A 15,266-nucleotide genomic window follows, 5' to 3' on the forward strand; every position below is an offset into this window, starting at 1 on the left:
CAGCTGCAGCACAGGGTGGACCGAATGCTGAGAGAACAACGAGAACTGGAGAAAGACCATACAGCTGCTCTTCTGCAGATGCAGGAGAAGAACGAGAGGTGAGACGCAAGATGGTGAAAGGGGAGATATTATGCCCTTTCTTTAAAAGATGTAATATTAGTCTCAGGTGTCCCCAGAATGTGTCTCTCAATCCCCCCCAGATCATTTATTATACCAGGGATGAGCAGCGTCAGTCTTGGAGTGCCGCTGTCCTGCAGAGTTAAGCTCCAATCCTGATGATAAACTCTCCTGCCTTTAGCTTTAATAAGAGGAGCTAAACTCTTGCCTTGTCCAAATACCCACACTTACGGTCTTGGTCTCCCGAGAGCGTGTGTACGCGACAGGAACTAAATGCGCAAGACTGTCCCATGTCTTAAAAATGCCAAAGTGCATTGCCCTGAATGCACACTAAACCCACACTGCATGATGGGATACGCTTAGCCTCGAATACCGCACCGAAGCAGTATTCAAAGCTAAGCGTTTCCCATCATGCATTATGTTCGGACGGGAACTCATGTGCCCTGAAATCACGAGATGTCGAGGAAAACATTCCACTGTAATTTAAAATTAATTAGATGCATATAATTTGGTAGTAAAAACATAGTGTTGCACATTTTATTGGTGCAAAGATGAGTATGGTGTGTGTGTAGGCCTATTTTGTACAACATTTGCTACTGTTTTTATCACTTAATTGGAACCACCACAGTTTTAAATTTGTGTCTTCTGTTAGTTACATAGCGACTACTGAACAGACATGTAGAAGTTTATTTTAAAATGCAAAGTATTGAAAATATAATGCATAAAAGCTCTGTAAACACTTGCATTTTTTTGCAAGACTATAAGTGTCTCCCATCGAGTAATCAAAGGTTCTACACACACTTGCAGTCTTTACGCCTACTTGAACACTTGAGACAAATAGAGGAAATGCGTCATGCAAGTAGACAAGTGGTCAAGTGCAAAGACCGCAAGTGTGGGTATTTGCTGGACAGTGTATTATACCATGTCCAAAATGCCCCTTTTAGGGTAGAAGCAAACACATGTGCTGCGTCCTAAAAATATGTACTGTTTTTGTAAAGAAAAGGTACATACTTTTGAGTGTGTAGCAGAAGAGTAGGCTAGCTTTGGGACATATTACTACTTCATAATTGCGTCTTTAACGGACAGCTCTGTATCCTGACTGTTCATACTGCCCTGTCAATCATCTTGTCACAGTTAAAACCCTCCACATTCAATTTAATTTAGTAGCACGTTGATCTGCCAGTCGTGGGTCTTTCATGCTGAGACACTCCTCATGTTCGCAATTTGTATAAGATGCATTTAATAGTAAATGACCAAACGTATCATTATGAAAGTTCACAATGCCGTTGCAGATGAAATATAATGCGGATAACATTGAATAAACGCCTTTTCGCCAGGTCAGAATCTGGCCAGGTCTAACCTCTCTACCTCTCCGTCGGACTCGCACATCCGCCATGTTTGTAGTTTTTTTAAAAACACCTTTTATTTGTAGTTCTAAGTGAATCCTCGTCCAACGCACAATGGGTTGTGAGCAATATTAGCTGTTATAAGTGTGCGCGGATCTGCACTTCAGATTCTAATCGGAAAAAGTAGACCATCCGTGTATCTTTAGTATACTTATTTCAACGCTATGATTTTGGACACTAATTCTAATTCCAAATATTATTTAGGACGGATAGTATGCGAATAGGGACGCAGCAATGCTGGTTTTGTGTATGTTTTTAAATGCAAATGAGCTGCTGTTCCCCGCCCCCTTTCCAGAAGTGGGCTGTGCCTTTACAGCTGAGGCGGTCCTCAGATACTCCGGCAACAACAAAACAGGAGAAACGGTATGGGGTCGATTTAATATATTTTGCTCTTTCTTTTTTCTTTGTAAACACTCTAGACGGACCTTACAGAATTTTTTTTATTGTTTTCGTTTTTTCTCCCATTTGGGGCCATTCACACACGTCTAAACTCCGAGTTTAAATGCTAAACTCTAAACGCTAAACTGGGTCTTCACGTCTAAAATCCGAGATTTGTTTAATTGTTTAAACTTTAGCTACTGTAACTTGAGCGCTGTGTTTTTAGAAAGTAATTTCCTGCACTAGACGTTGTAAAAGATGCAAGACACGAGCGCGTCGGTCAAACACATCTGTCCTAGCGCGTTTACATAGAAAAATAATGGAAAAGTAGTGCAGTGGAATGGAAAATGTGTTCTGTTCATTGATACAACCAACAACAGAACATTTAGACTGTTTATCATTTAGCTGAGATATTCTTGTGTTTCCACGATCTGCTCTTGCAAGGAGATAAACATTATATTTCAATGTCAGAATGTATAGAAAATGTGACCAACTCATTTTGATAAACTGATTTACGGGGAATATTAAAAAAAGGAGTGGGTGGATTTTTATCATTATACGGTGGTTGTTTTCACACAACACGCATGTAAAAGGCAATTTTGTATAATAGGTCTCCTTTAAGGTTGAGTAAGCATGTCTGTGTGGCCTCAACCTTTATAATAAGGTTTCATTTTGTTAACATTAGTTAGTTATCTACATTAGTTAAGTGAACTAACAATAAACAAGGTTTCTAGAGCATCTATTAATCTTAAAGTTAATTTCAATGTTTACTAATATTTTTAATCAAAAGTTGTATCTGTTAACAAAACATTAATGCACTCTAACATGTATTTTTATGAAGGAGGACGACACTGATAATAGAGGATGATCATTTTTCATGCTCAAACAGCAACTTCACACACTAAAGAAAGTTCTATGAATTCAAAAATATATTGCTTATTGTTAGTTTGTTAGTCAATGCTTTAAATTATGTTAACAAATGAGACCTTAATGTAAAATGTTACCTTTTTTTTTTTTCCTTGTACAGTCTTCTCCGCAGAGTGCATGAGGTCTTGAAGCAGTGCCAAGATTTAAAAACCGAAAATTATCAGAAAGAGAAGAAAATGCATGAACTATCAGAGGAGAACCAAACTCTCGCTGCTCAGGTGAGATACTTTTATTTTTCCCCCTTCCTTTCTGTCTTGCTAACCTGTTTAAAACTCATTTCTTCTCACACTGGACTCATTAGATGCGAAACACGTTTGCTCAGCTGACGAGAGCTGAGGAGGAAGTTACAAAACTCACATTAGCTCATGAATCATCACTGGCTGAGTGGAGGAGCAGAAAGGAGTTTCTCGAGCACGAGTTGAACGAGGCCGTCACACACAGGGTAGATCATTTCAATTAAATGAATCATGTTGTGTTTCTTTGCTTTGTACTCGCCCTGATTGGTATTTATTAATCTCTATCGTTTTCTTCGTCCTGTTCTCCTCGTTCAGGAGTGTCTGAGTGAGCAAGTGCAGATCCTTCAGGGAAAGATCTCCGTTCTGGAGGATGAACTCCTGAAAGCTCAGTCTCAGGAGAGAGGAGAGGTTTTGGGACCCATCATGGAGGCGAGTATGGAGGACTAGGAGTGATACTTAAAAATAGGAGTCAGTTATCAAATTAATAGTTCAGACATAAAAATGGAAATAAATCAGTTATTAAATGGACCAATCAAAAAACATTTTATAAAAAATTTGTTTAATGCTTTAAAATGTTGTAATTTTTTTCCCCCTATTATTTAATAACTACATTTTAAAACATGAATCAAATAAGCAGTTTTAAATGTCTATTTATTGTTCTATTTTTCTTTTTATTAAATTGGCTTTTTAATTCATGTTTTGTTTTATTTTTTTAAAAAACATTAAATAGTTTTAAATGTCAATTTAATAAAACAATAAATTAGTATTATTAAATTGACCTGTCACACTGTTTGACTCGTTTTAAAATCTAGTTAAATAAAATAGTTTTATTGATTTGTTTATTATTGTTTTCTTTTTTCTTTTCTTATTTTAACAACGTTATAACATGAATTAAATTAAGTTTAAAATGTATTTTCCCATTTAAAAATGATTTATGAGTTTCATTAAATTGAAAAATAAATATAAAACTTTAATCAATTCATGTTTTAAAATGTAAAGATGTATTAATTTGCTTTATTTAATGAAATAAAACAAATGAATAAAATCACTTAAATAAAAAAAAACACATTTCATGTTATTATATTAAAATTAAATGAACATATTTAAAAATTTAATTTATATTTTTAAAAGCATTTTTTTTGCCTTTTTGTGAGATGGATTGCTCTTCATTTTAAATGATTTTGCTCTCTTTAATAGTCTTGAGTGAATCTCACTTCATTGTTTATTGTATACATTTCTAGGATGCAAAAAAAAAAAAAAAAATTTTTTATAATTTGCAAACTTGTCTCTTGTCAGGCTTTGAACAAAATTGAGAGCTTTCAAACTCACATTCTGGAACTGTCCGAGCAGATTTCCCTAAAAGATGAAGAAATCAGAAATCTGAGGAACGAGTATGACTCTGTTGACCACGAGCTGAAGCTTGTGAAGGAACAAAATATTGAAATAAACGAATTAATCAAATCAAATCGCAAAGAGCATGAGGAGACTGTTAAAAAACTCCAGCAAGAGCTTCACTCTGCTTCTTCAGCTGCATCAGAAAAACAAGAGGAAATGCTGGTTCTGTCAGCAGAGGTAACCTCTCTTAAAGAGCAGATCTGCCGGTACAGTGAAAATGAAGAGCAGAAACAACAAGAAATGTCTGTTTTAGAGACCAAACACAACGTGTTGCAGGAAAGCTTGACTTCTCTCCAGAACCAATTGCTTCGACGTGAGCTTTGCCAGCAAGAAACCCTCCAAGAACAATCTCAGGAGCTTGAGAAGATCGTGAGGGAACTTCAGGCTGAGATTTCAACTCTTTCCTCAGAGAGGGACGCTCAAATAAGTGCTCTCAAAACCACGATGAAGGATCGACAGCTGAAATCTGATAGGCTTAGAGCTCAACTGGAGCTGAAGCTGGAAAAACAAAACGCCGCCATTCTCGCTCTGAAAAACCTTGCTGGACAATGGGAGCTGCAGAATAAGGAGCTCCTGGAGAAGCTGAAGATAACATTCAGACAGTTACAGCATCACAGCAGTAGAAACCAGGCTCTTCTGGTGGAACGAGACCAGGCGAAGGTGAACATCTCCAAAGCGGTTTACACTCCCCCCCCCCCCCCCCCCCCCCCCTTTCCTGAATAGTAGCGCTTTTTTTTTTTTTGAAGTGAACTAATCCTTTAATTTTCATATTAGGGTTCTAATGTAGATCACTTCCAGTATGTATGTAATGGTTACAGTGCCGCTTTGCACTTTCATGAATCACTGAATTCTCGCACACACAGGTTCGGAAGAGGTCGGGATTTCATCTGCACGTCCCGGACACACCTGAGGTACGACAGCACGAGAATATGTACATATGAGGATTTATTTTATTGGATGGGTTCATTTGTTGAATTTTAAAGGTAAATTTTAATGCGCTTTCTTTAACCCTATAAAGCCTTCTTTATCATGTTAGATGCACACATTTCTAAGGGCTCAACATGATCAAAACTTTGCTGAGAAACCGGTTGCACACAGTTCTCTACATGCCTTCTGTCGTCTGGTTGATAGTTCATACTTTTTAGCAAGTAAAAAGCCTTTTATTATAATTGGAAAACGTCCACCATTAGTCTTTTTGCTGTGAAATGTTTATAAAGTAAATGTAACAGTAAGTTTGATATTGTCAGTAATATTTCAAGATCAACACTTGCTGGACTGAAGCAACTTGGGTTTATTTGATTATCCAGATATAAATTTTTAGGAAAATCATGAGTCTCAAATATGATCATCAGGCTTTAGAGGAAGGTTTATTTGTTCATCTCTTCATTTGTTTATTTGTTATATTAACTACAGAGCTTTGATCATAATACAAATCATTTACATGTCTTAAGACATTATTGGCAGATACAGAGTGACGACTGATATTTATATGCATTTTATGTAAGCATCTGCTATACTGTTATAAAGATCTGATTGATTTACAAGCATCATAATTACATCTTACTTTTGTCCATATAAATATCAGCATCTGCACCAAACTGCATGTTTTGCTCAGTTTTGGCTCAGATGTTTTTTCCCTCCATATTCTCAGTCATACTATATGATCCTGATGCATCTAATATGATTCTCACCAAAAAACACATATGCAAACTTATTGTCTGAAGGTTTAATAAGCTGTTCCATAAAAAAAAATAAAAAAATTTAGATTTTTTTTCAAATGTCAGCCTTTAAGTAAATCTATTCTGAATGATGTGTAAATGTGTAATCCATGTGTTGTTGCTGCTGAAGAAGTCGGCGAACTGCATCTCTGGGAAAGCAACGATTAAGAGCAGGCATGCCAACAGACTTTCAAACTGTCAGGTAAGGTAGTTTAAATATGTGCGCACACACACACGTGACACTGGACCACAACACCATTCACAAGGGTACCTTTTTTTTTTTTTTTTTGAGATTTATACATCATATGAAAGCTGAATAAATAAGCTTTCCATTGATTGTTAGGATATGACAATATTTGGTCGATACAACTATCTGAAAATCTGGAATCTGAGGGTGCAAAAATATCTAAACATCGAGAAAACCGCCTTTAAAGTCCATTTATGTTCGCGATTGTGATGCATTCACTCACACAAATTATATTTTTATATTTTTACGGTAGGAAATTTACTACATATCTTCACTGAACACGATCTTTACTTAATATCCTTATTATTTTTGGCATCAATTTTGACCCATACAAAGTATTGTTGGCTATTGCCACAAATATACCCGTGACTTGTGACTGGTTTTGTGGTCCAGGGTCACATATGATGTGCACACACACACACACATGCACCTAACTCTATTCATCTCCAGTCTAAGCAAAGGCAGTCTGTGATGTTCATGATTCCTAATACGCCGAAGAGCAGCGGTGGAGGTAGTCTGCTTCTGCGAGGCCTCAGGCTCCGTGAAGACTCCTGCAAAACTCCCCCAGGGGCCAGTGGTGGCCTGAGAAAACGTCCCCGCAATAAGTCTTCCAAAACCTCCAATGCCAAACAGGTACAAACCACTAGAGTTGGGGAAAATTGTTCATGAGACTTCAGTTGAGCTGGGAGCTCTTGTTTGATTATATTTAGGGTACGTTTACACGACAACGAGAAGCTTAAAACAGATGTTTTCCCACACACAGACAACGATCCCCATTCACACGGATCCACGAAAATGACTATATTCTGCTGCCAGGCCTTTAGATGGCGATGAAACCCTATAGACTGAACACTTGAACACGTTGTTTACACTGAGACCGTTTTCAAAAACGTGCAATTTGAAACCCGTTTTCAAAACTTTGCTTTTTCAGGCCAAAACGCCGTTATCATGTAAACAAACTTTACTTTACAATTTTTCTTCACGTTTTTAGTTAAACGGTGTTGTGTAAACGGCCCCTTAGACTAATGCATGGCTAATAAACACAATATTTAAGTGTAGGTTAAGAAAAGTATTTTGTGTGTGTTTAGGGAGAGCAATAGAAGTAACTGTGCCGACCGGGTTTCCTGAAGCGTTTGACTGTATGTATCTGCTGTTATGAGGCAATGCCACTTTTATTGTGTTTAATGAACTTTCTGAAACCACTTCTCTCTCCACAGGTGAACTCCAGGATCATTTGTGAACAAATCCTTGACTTATTTTTATTGGCCATTTTCTTGTTTGTTTGTCTTCTGTTCACTGTATAGATGTGAATTTATTGTTTTGCAATGTTTATGAAATAAAATATTTTTATTAAATTTTTTTTATTTTGTAGTGGCGTTTTTAAGGGTACCTTTTTTTACTGTTAAAGGAACCGTATGCAAGATTGTGGCCAAAACTGGTACTGCAATCACTTTCAAATTACTGTAGAGCGGTGTATCCCCCCCCCCCCCCCCCCCCACCCCCCCCTGACTCGAGGTTGCCAGATAGGCTGGCATTTTTTTTATCCGACACGTTTGTAGCTGCAGCTGTGGTAACTAGAGCAGAGCTGGCAACCCCGATGCCGAAACACTACTGACTTCGTGATTGGTAGATAGCCGGAGGGTGGAGCTTCAGGCCAAAACACAACATGACAACATCAACATCAGTTGAGGGCTGCAACTTCACTTTTTAAATGACAATATCCTGGCCGGACTACTGTTGTCAGTGATATAAGTATTTGAAATCAACATGATTTCTTAATGTCTAGTGACATATCAGGGCCATTTTATGATGAATTGAAATGCATTTCTTACATACGAACCGTTTAACATTTATCTTTAACATTCCAAAAAAAAAAACAGCAGGTAATTATTTAGCAAAGACTGTCGGTACACGATCCGTTCCACCTGCACGATCCGTTTCACGCATGCGTAGTAGACGCAGTAGAAAACGCACATGCGCAAATGATAATTCTGTTTTGCGACGATTTACGGCACTGCACGATCTGTTCCACGCATGCGCATATTTGTACGGTTTGTACCGCGAGACTTTCATTCACTCACAGCGAAAGAAAATGGAGTTCAGCGGAAGAAATGAGAAGTTTGTCCTTTACGCTGCCGTTAGGCAATATTTGGTTGACGGGTTGGTGGATGCGGCGTTGAAGAAGAAGGTCTCACGAATGGCTGCAAATTTCGTTATAAGAGGTAAGTGAGTGTGTGTATCTGAAATAATATTAGCATTGTTTTAGTTAACACGTGCACATGGACACATGTGCACATACGCGCTGTATTGTAATACCAAACAAAGCAGCAAAATCGTACGTAACAAACATTGTTTGTCTATCACAGAAAGTAAATTATTCTACACTGGCCCCAGTGCACAATTCATGAGGCTGGTTGTGCTGTCTGATGAGCAGAGGCGGGCTGTCCTGGAGGAGTGCCACAACAACCCTGGCACAGGGAACCATGGGGGCGTGAGGGCGACCATGGACAGGGTTGTTGTAGGGTACTACTGGGATTACATAAAGGCAGATGTGACAGATTGGGTACTTTTTTGGAACTTTCATGGAATTTAACACTATGGCTCTCAGGCAATGAATTGATTTAGTGGCTTTGTTTGACTTCAGATAATTATTTGGTCTAAATAATAAATGTATCCATCAGGTCAAAAGCTGTCACAGATGCCAAAAGAATGACCCCATAAAGACTGTGTCTCCTGCACTTCACCCTATTAAGGTAGAGCTTACCTTGGTGTACCACTTGAAGCAACAAGTTAGGTGATGTGGTAATATTACATATCTCTACAGGTGAAAGAGCCGTGGGAGGTGGTCGGAATGGACCTCATTGGTCCACTGAAAAAAAACATGAAAGACCATCAATACGTCCTCACGGTGACAGACCTCTTCACAAAGTGGGTTATCGCTGAGCCTTTGAAGTGTGGCTCCAGCACTGAGGTGGCTGAGGCACTTGTGTCAAAGCTCTACACATTTGGTATGGTCCGGAAAATCATCACTGACAGGGGCCGTGCATTTGTTAATGAGGTATGTGTCCTTATTACCCTCTCCTTTCACCCCCTTCACACAGGACATATGACATCATCACAATTCACGCTGTTTTAAAGGACAAATCCAGTGAAAAATGAACCTAGGGGTAATTAACACATGGTTACCGAGTCGATCGTTCCCTGGGGTGCGTTTTCATGATAATCGAATGTAAAGAGTTTTATTTATAAAAACAGATTAGCTCATAACACTAGTATATGGGGCACAGAGTAAGTAAAAACAAATCGCAAGTTAATACCACTAACAAGGCTCAAAATAGCCTCACACTAACACGGTAGCATAACTAGTCGAGCAACGAACGCCGCGCTACGTTAGATTTCACTATGCGTAATTCCTATCGACCAGCTCACTTAGCGCGGCGTTCGTTGCTCGACTAGTCGAGACTGTTTTCCAAGATGGATCCTGCATGTAAATGCGTAATGTACTGTCTTTATAAAGTATCTTCTTATTAAACTGTCTGTACACTTACAAAGTTCTCAATGCTTCGGTTTGCATGTATGGACCCTCATTATGCTACCGTGTTAGTGTGAGGCTATTTTGAGACTTGTTAGTGGTATTAACTTGCGATTTGTTTTTACTTACTCTGTGCCCCATATACTAGTGTTATGAGCTAATCTGTTTTTATAAATAAAACTCTTTACATTTGATTATCATGAAAACGCACCCCAGGGAACGATCGACTCGGTAACCATGTGTTAATTACCCCTAGGTTCATTTTTCACTGGATTTGTCCTTTAAGCGGTCATTGGTCATTTCTGAGACCAATAAATATTGATAATAACCATGTGTGTCTGAATTTTGTACAGCTTAATGCACACATATTTGCGGCGCTGAACATCAAGCATGCCATCACAAGTGCATACCATCCCCAGTCAAACGGCCAAGTAAGTGTGCTATCATGACATCCCGCAAAACAGTAAAGTCAACTTTAGCCAATGTATACTAAAGTGCATGTAGTAATTCCTTTCTATGTTGAAGGATGAGAGAACTAATCAAAATGTAAAGAGGACTCTCAGAAAATATGTTAATCAGCACCATGATGATTGGGACATCCACCTGCAGGCCATAGTTTATGGAATAAACACTGCAAAACAGGTTATTATTCAAAATGACTAGATAACGTATATTGCATACATGTTTTAAGAGTTTTATTTTGTGATTTGATGCAAAACATTTTGTTTCAAATTAGAGATCCACCAAGTACAGCCCGTACTTTTTAATGTACAATAGGCACCCCCGTCTACCACAGGCATTAAATGTCTGTGAGACAGACGCTGCCTTTGAATTGGCGGACCCAGAGGAGGAGCTGGAGCTAAAACTAGCTGGAGTCAAGGCCCTCAATGAAACGGTTTGTTCAGAATTGTGTGGCTGGCATGTTCAATTTGAAAAAGAATGTTCACATAGTAATATATTCTTATCTTTAAGGTACGGAAGAACATTGAAAAGGCACAGGGGAAACAAAAAAAGGCTTTTGAGGCAAAGAAAAGGAAAGGGGTTCGCCAGTGCTCAGTTAAGGCAGGGGACGAGGTCCTAATTGGGGAGCCCAAAAAGAAGGTGAAGAAGGGAAATTGTTTACAGGATCTCCACCAAGGGCCATTCACCCTCACATCCCTGACAGAGAAGGGTGTGGCAAGTGTGGCTATGTTAGGGAAAATACAGAAACTTAATGTTGCGCAGCTAAGGCCCTACTTTCGGCCACAAGGTATTGTAATAATCCTACTTGGTGACATAGCAAATATAAACATGACACTTGACAATGACGATTAGTTTTTACTTTCCTGTTGTGTAGGTCATAGCCATGAATCTGCTGCAGAAGACATTGGACTGGTGGACCACCAGTATGCCAATAAAGGTCCACTGTGGTCCAAGAGGTTGTGTCCTCAGCAAGAAAAAGTGGTGAGTGCCAAACTAAACTGGATAGTTCACATGCACAGCTTGTTGTGTAAAATCAATATAAAATCAATATAGTTGTGATATAAATCATGCATTTATAAATAATAAATGCATGATTGCTCATTCCTAACAGGGATATTTTTTATTTCTAGCTGACCTATGTGCTGGACAGAACACGTCCAGCAAAAGAAATTGTTGTTCTGGATGGCCCAGTTTGTCTTCAAAGGGAGGACTTTTGGAGCCTGGGGCTAGATGAACAGGTGGAGAGCAATGTAAGTGGATATTGCTGTAAAGAGTTTGGATGGTTCTAATGCCTTTATTGTAATTATGCAAAACATTCTGTGCTTTCAGATTGGGAATGCGTGCTTCAGGCTGGTAGAGGAGGCAGCCAGGAGACATGTATGTATTTGTATTTACCTTGATGACTTACACATAAATTTGTGCAAAAGTGAGTACACCTCTCACATTTTTCCCAAATACTTTTCATGGGACAACACTATAGAAATGAAACTGTGATGCATCTTAAGGTAGACTCACTTTTGTGAGATATATGTATATGAAATGCAGACATACAATTTTATTCAGGGAATGGATGTCCACATTGCTGACCTATTTGAAGTCCCTAAATGGAAACTAAGGGAACCTAGTTTGCCGGTAAGTTGCATAATGTGTTGACAAGTCCAGCAGATACACCTCTTTAAGTGAAGATATGTCCAAGGAGATCTGAACATAGTTTTTTTTTTTTTTTCATAGGACAATGTGGAATCTAAAGATATCATAATTTTGCCAGCATGGTCTAGGGGGTCACAAACAGCAAGCCACTACATGCTTTGTGTACAGTTACATTGTTTTTTGTTTTTGTTTTCCTCTATTTTTAAACCATTTGGTGCCCCTATACCTGACATTAATAGGGTATGTTCTTCACAGGTGTTATTAGTTGATAAGAAGGAGGCTATTTTTCTGGACTCATTATGTCCAAATGGGTTTGGAGATGAGAAATACCGAACCATATTTAGGTTTGAAACGCATAAGCAGAGGACATTAGCAAGGTTTGACCTGTGACCGATGAAGGCTAACACAGAGAACAGAAAGTGCATGTAGTTACATGCTACTATTGGAATTAAAGTTAATACATGATAGATTATGTTTTAATAATCTTAGTTTATAGTTTATAAGTATAGTTTTCTACTTTTTTATTTAATTTTTTTTATCCAGTTAAGCCTGAACAGCACTCTGAAAATCTTTAATCTGATGACACTGTGTAACAGCCTTAACAAATACAGATCAAACTGAGTGAAATGGACTGATATCCTGTTCAGGCAAAGCCTTGTTCTCTGGCTTCAGGTTTGAGTAAAAGCCTCGTTCTCTGGCTTTAGGATTAAGTAAAAGGCTTGTTCTCTGGCTTCAGGTTTGAGTAAAAGCCTCGTTCTCTGGCTTTAGGTTTGAGTAAAAGCCTCGTTCTCTGGCTTTAGGTTTGAGTAAAAGGCTTGTTCTCTGGCTTCAGGTTTGAGTAAAAGCCTCGTTCTCTGGCTTTAGGATTGAGTAAAAGCCTTGTTCTCTGGCTTCAGGTTTGAGTAAAAGCCTCGTTCTCTGGCTTTAGGATTGAGTAAAAGGCTTGTTCTCTGGCTTCAGGTTTGAGTAAAAGCCTCGTTCTCTGGCTTTAGGATTGAGTAAAAGGCTTGTTCTCTGGCTTCAGGTTTGAGTAAAAGCCTCGTTCTCTGGCTTTAGAATTGACTAAAAGCCTTGTTCTCTGGCTTTAGGATTGAGAAAAAAAAAACCTTGTTCTATGGATTCACTTTTGCATAATTTTTTTCCAGACAACTTGCAGGAGCAGTGGCTAATGGACCGTGGGTGGAGAAGACGGGCAAAGATTTTGATGTAACTTTGCTTACTATGTAATTTTGTCATTTCATTTTGCTCAGCAGACACTATAAATGGTTGTCAACATCACATCTGAGTAACTGTATATTACTTTTCAGCCATTTCCAGTTCAGTCAGATGGACAGAGCTGTGGGATATTCATGCTTATGGTAAACTTATACAATTTCTACTCAATTGTTCCTGTTTGTCCTAAATCTCCGTAATCATTATTTTTCTCTTTAACAGTATGCCCTCTGCATCTGTACTGGTGCCATGTTTCACTTTTTGGATGTAAGTTGTAATTCATGGAATGTATGTATCCAAGAATGTTAAAAAACAAACAATGCAAGACTCCAATATTACATGTGTATTACAGACTGACATACCATCTATTCGGAAGTCTCCAGATTCTGGAGAAATTCTCGATCGCAAGGTAGGACACATTTCAAGCAGTAAAACATTGGTCTGCTTTACAATTATGCTACATTAAAAGTACCATACTTTTGAATAGGCATGGGCAGAACTTCGGGCAGCGCTTTGCCTTCTGGACAGAGGAGGCAGAACAGCTGATGGCAGGCACCCTACCACCTATTTATAGGATTTCTCGACCCCAAATAGTCAAGGTATGGCCAAACTAACCAGACAACCATTTTCACGTATGCATTCTATACAGGTAGGTCTCAAAAAATTAGAATATTGTGGAAAATTGTGTGAATTACTGAATTAAATGTAAAACTTGAAACTGATACATTATATAGATTTATACAACATGTTACGTCACGTGATATATTAAAAAATAGAAGATCGTAACAAACAGTTCAAGTCAAGTGGCTTTATTGTCATTTCAACCATATACACTGTGTATAGTGAGACAAAACAGCGTTTCACCATGGGTCAGGTCATGTGGTGTACATTTTAAGGTATATAAGAAAACATTTGGGACAGGATACATTTAGTGCACACACATTATTACAGTGCATCCGGAAAGTATTCACAGCCGTTTACATGTACACCAATAATGCGATTATTTCCAATGATCAGAGTAAGGAGTTAATCGCAGTAAGATGTTTACATGACTGGAGCAAACCTCTTCACTCCTACATGCAGTTTTTATTTTCTGATTATTCACACAATGTAGAGCACAAATGATGAACTCATATACTGTCCACTGTTTGATACTGAATTTTGGGTTTTCTTTAGATATAAGCCGTAGTAATCAAAATTAACACACATAATAGAAATATTTCGCATAGTGTCTAATGAATCTATATAATGTATGAGTTTCACGTTTTACATTTGAATTATTGCAATTGACAAACTTCCACAATATTCTAATTTTGTGAGACCTACCTGTATTTACTTTGTGCATGTTATGGTTTATATGAGTTAGCAGATGCCTTTGTCCAAAGTGGCTTACAAATAAAAACAATACAAAGGTTCGCAATTAATAGCCTAATGAAAATACAATAATATACAAACCATAACCATAACTCATAATAACTATTTAATTTATGCTGAAAAGATGTCTTTAGGCCCCTTTTGATAGACCTAAAACATCTTATGTTGTAGTGTAGTCTTAATTTATGGTATTTTACTTTTTCATAGGAGGAACAGGTAGAAGTGGAGGAGCTGCCCCTCACACTGAAACATATGTACCAGGCAGAATACATCGTGAGAAACAGTCTTGGGCTTTTCACTGGCCAGGTGCAAGAACCATCATACATGTTGATGGATCATGACGACCAAATGAAAGCGTTGAGGGTACTGATGGAGTCGATTAATTGGAGCGATGCCATGGAGCCTTTCACGTTCATTTTTGAAAACATCCAGGACATGGAAACCTTCATGATTATTTGCAAAGACACCCTCAACCTGAGAGTAAATGCTGGAGTTGGGGTGCACAGTCACCCATATAAATTTGGTTAGAGTGAGTGGGTGAGTGGGTGGGTGAGTGGGTGAGTGGGTGGGAGTTGGTTGAGTGAGTGAGTGAGTGAGTGAGTGAGTGAGTGA

The 15,266-nt window shown here is 38.3% G+C and overlaps 1 protein-coding gene and 1 long non-coding RNA gene across 3 annotated transcripts in view; both read left to right on the forward strand.

Annotated features, from left to right (window-relative positions):
• The window catches only part of LOC309505873 (nuclear mitotic apparatus protein 1), a gene marked incomplete at its 3' end in the record, with an annotated part of 12,895 nt that extends 7,713 nt beyond the window's left edge, over window positions 1-5,182 (forward strand). Inside the window, exons 10-14 of the mRNA XM_082179336.1 lie at window positions 1-98; window positions 2,929-3,046; window positions 3,130-3,270; window positions 3,380-3,493; window positions 4,361-5,182. The exon at window positions 1-98 is cut by the window's left edge and continues 14 nt beyond it. Of these exons, the coding sequence (XP_082035462.1) occupies window positions 1-98; window positions 2,929-3,046; window positions 3,130-3,270; window positions 3,380-3,493; window positions 4,361-5,182 (1,293 nt within the window). The remainder of the gene's footprint in view (window positions 99-2,928; window positions 3,047-3,129; window positions 3,271-3,379; window positions 3,494-4,360) is intronic.
• Window positions 5,183-5,275: 93 nt separating this feature from the next.
• On the forward strand, window positions 5,276-7,752 carry LOC309506173. Of its 2 annotated transcripts, XR_014208674.1 has the most exons (5): window positions 5,276-5,370; window positions 6,311-6,379; window positions 6,875-7,057; window positions 7,513-7,563; window positions 7,642-7,752. It is a non-coding gene; the product is annotated as an uncharacterized lncRNA (long non-coding RNA). The 2 variants fall into 2 exon arrangements; XR_014208675.1 differs by lacking the exon at window positions 7,513-7,563.
• Window positions 7,753-15,266: the final 7,514 nt, after the last annotated feature.

Source organism: Leuciscus leuciscus (genome assembly GCF_965113295.1).
Source record: "Leuciscus leuciscus genome assembly, chromosome: 9".
Lineage (NCBI taxonomy): Eukaryota > Metazoa > Chordata > Actinopteri > Cypriniformes > Leuciscidae > Leuciscus > Leuciscus leuciscus.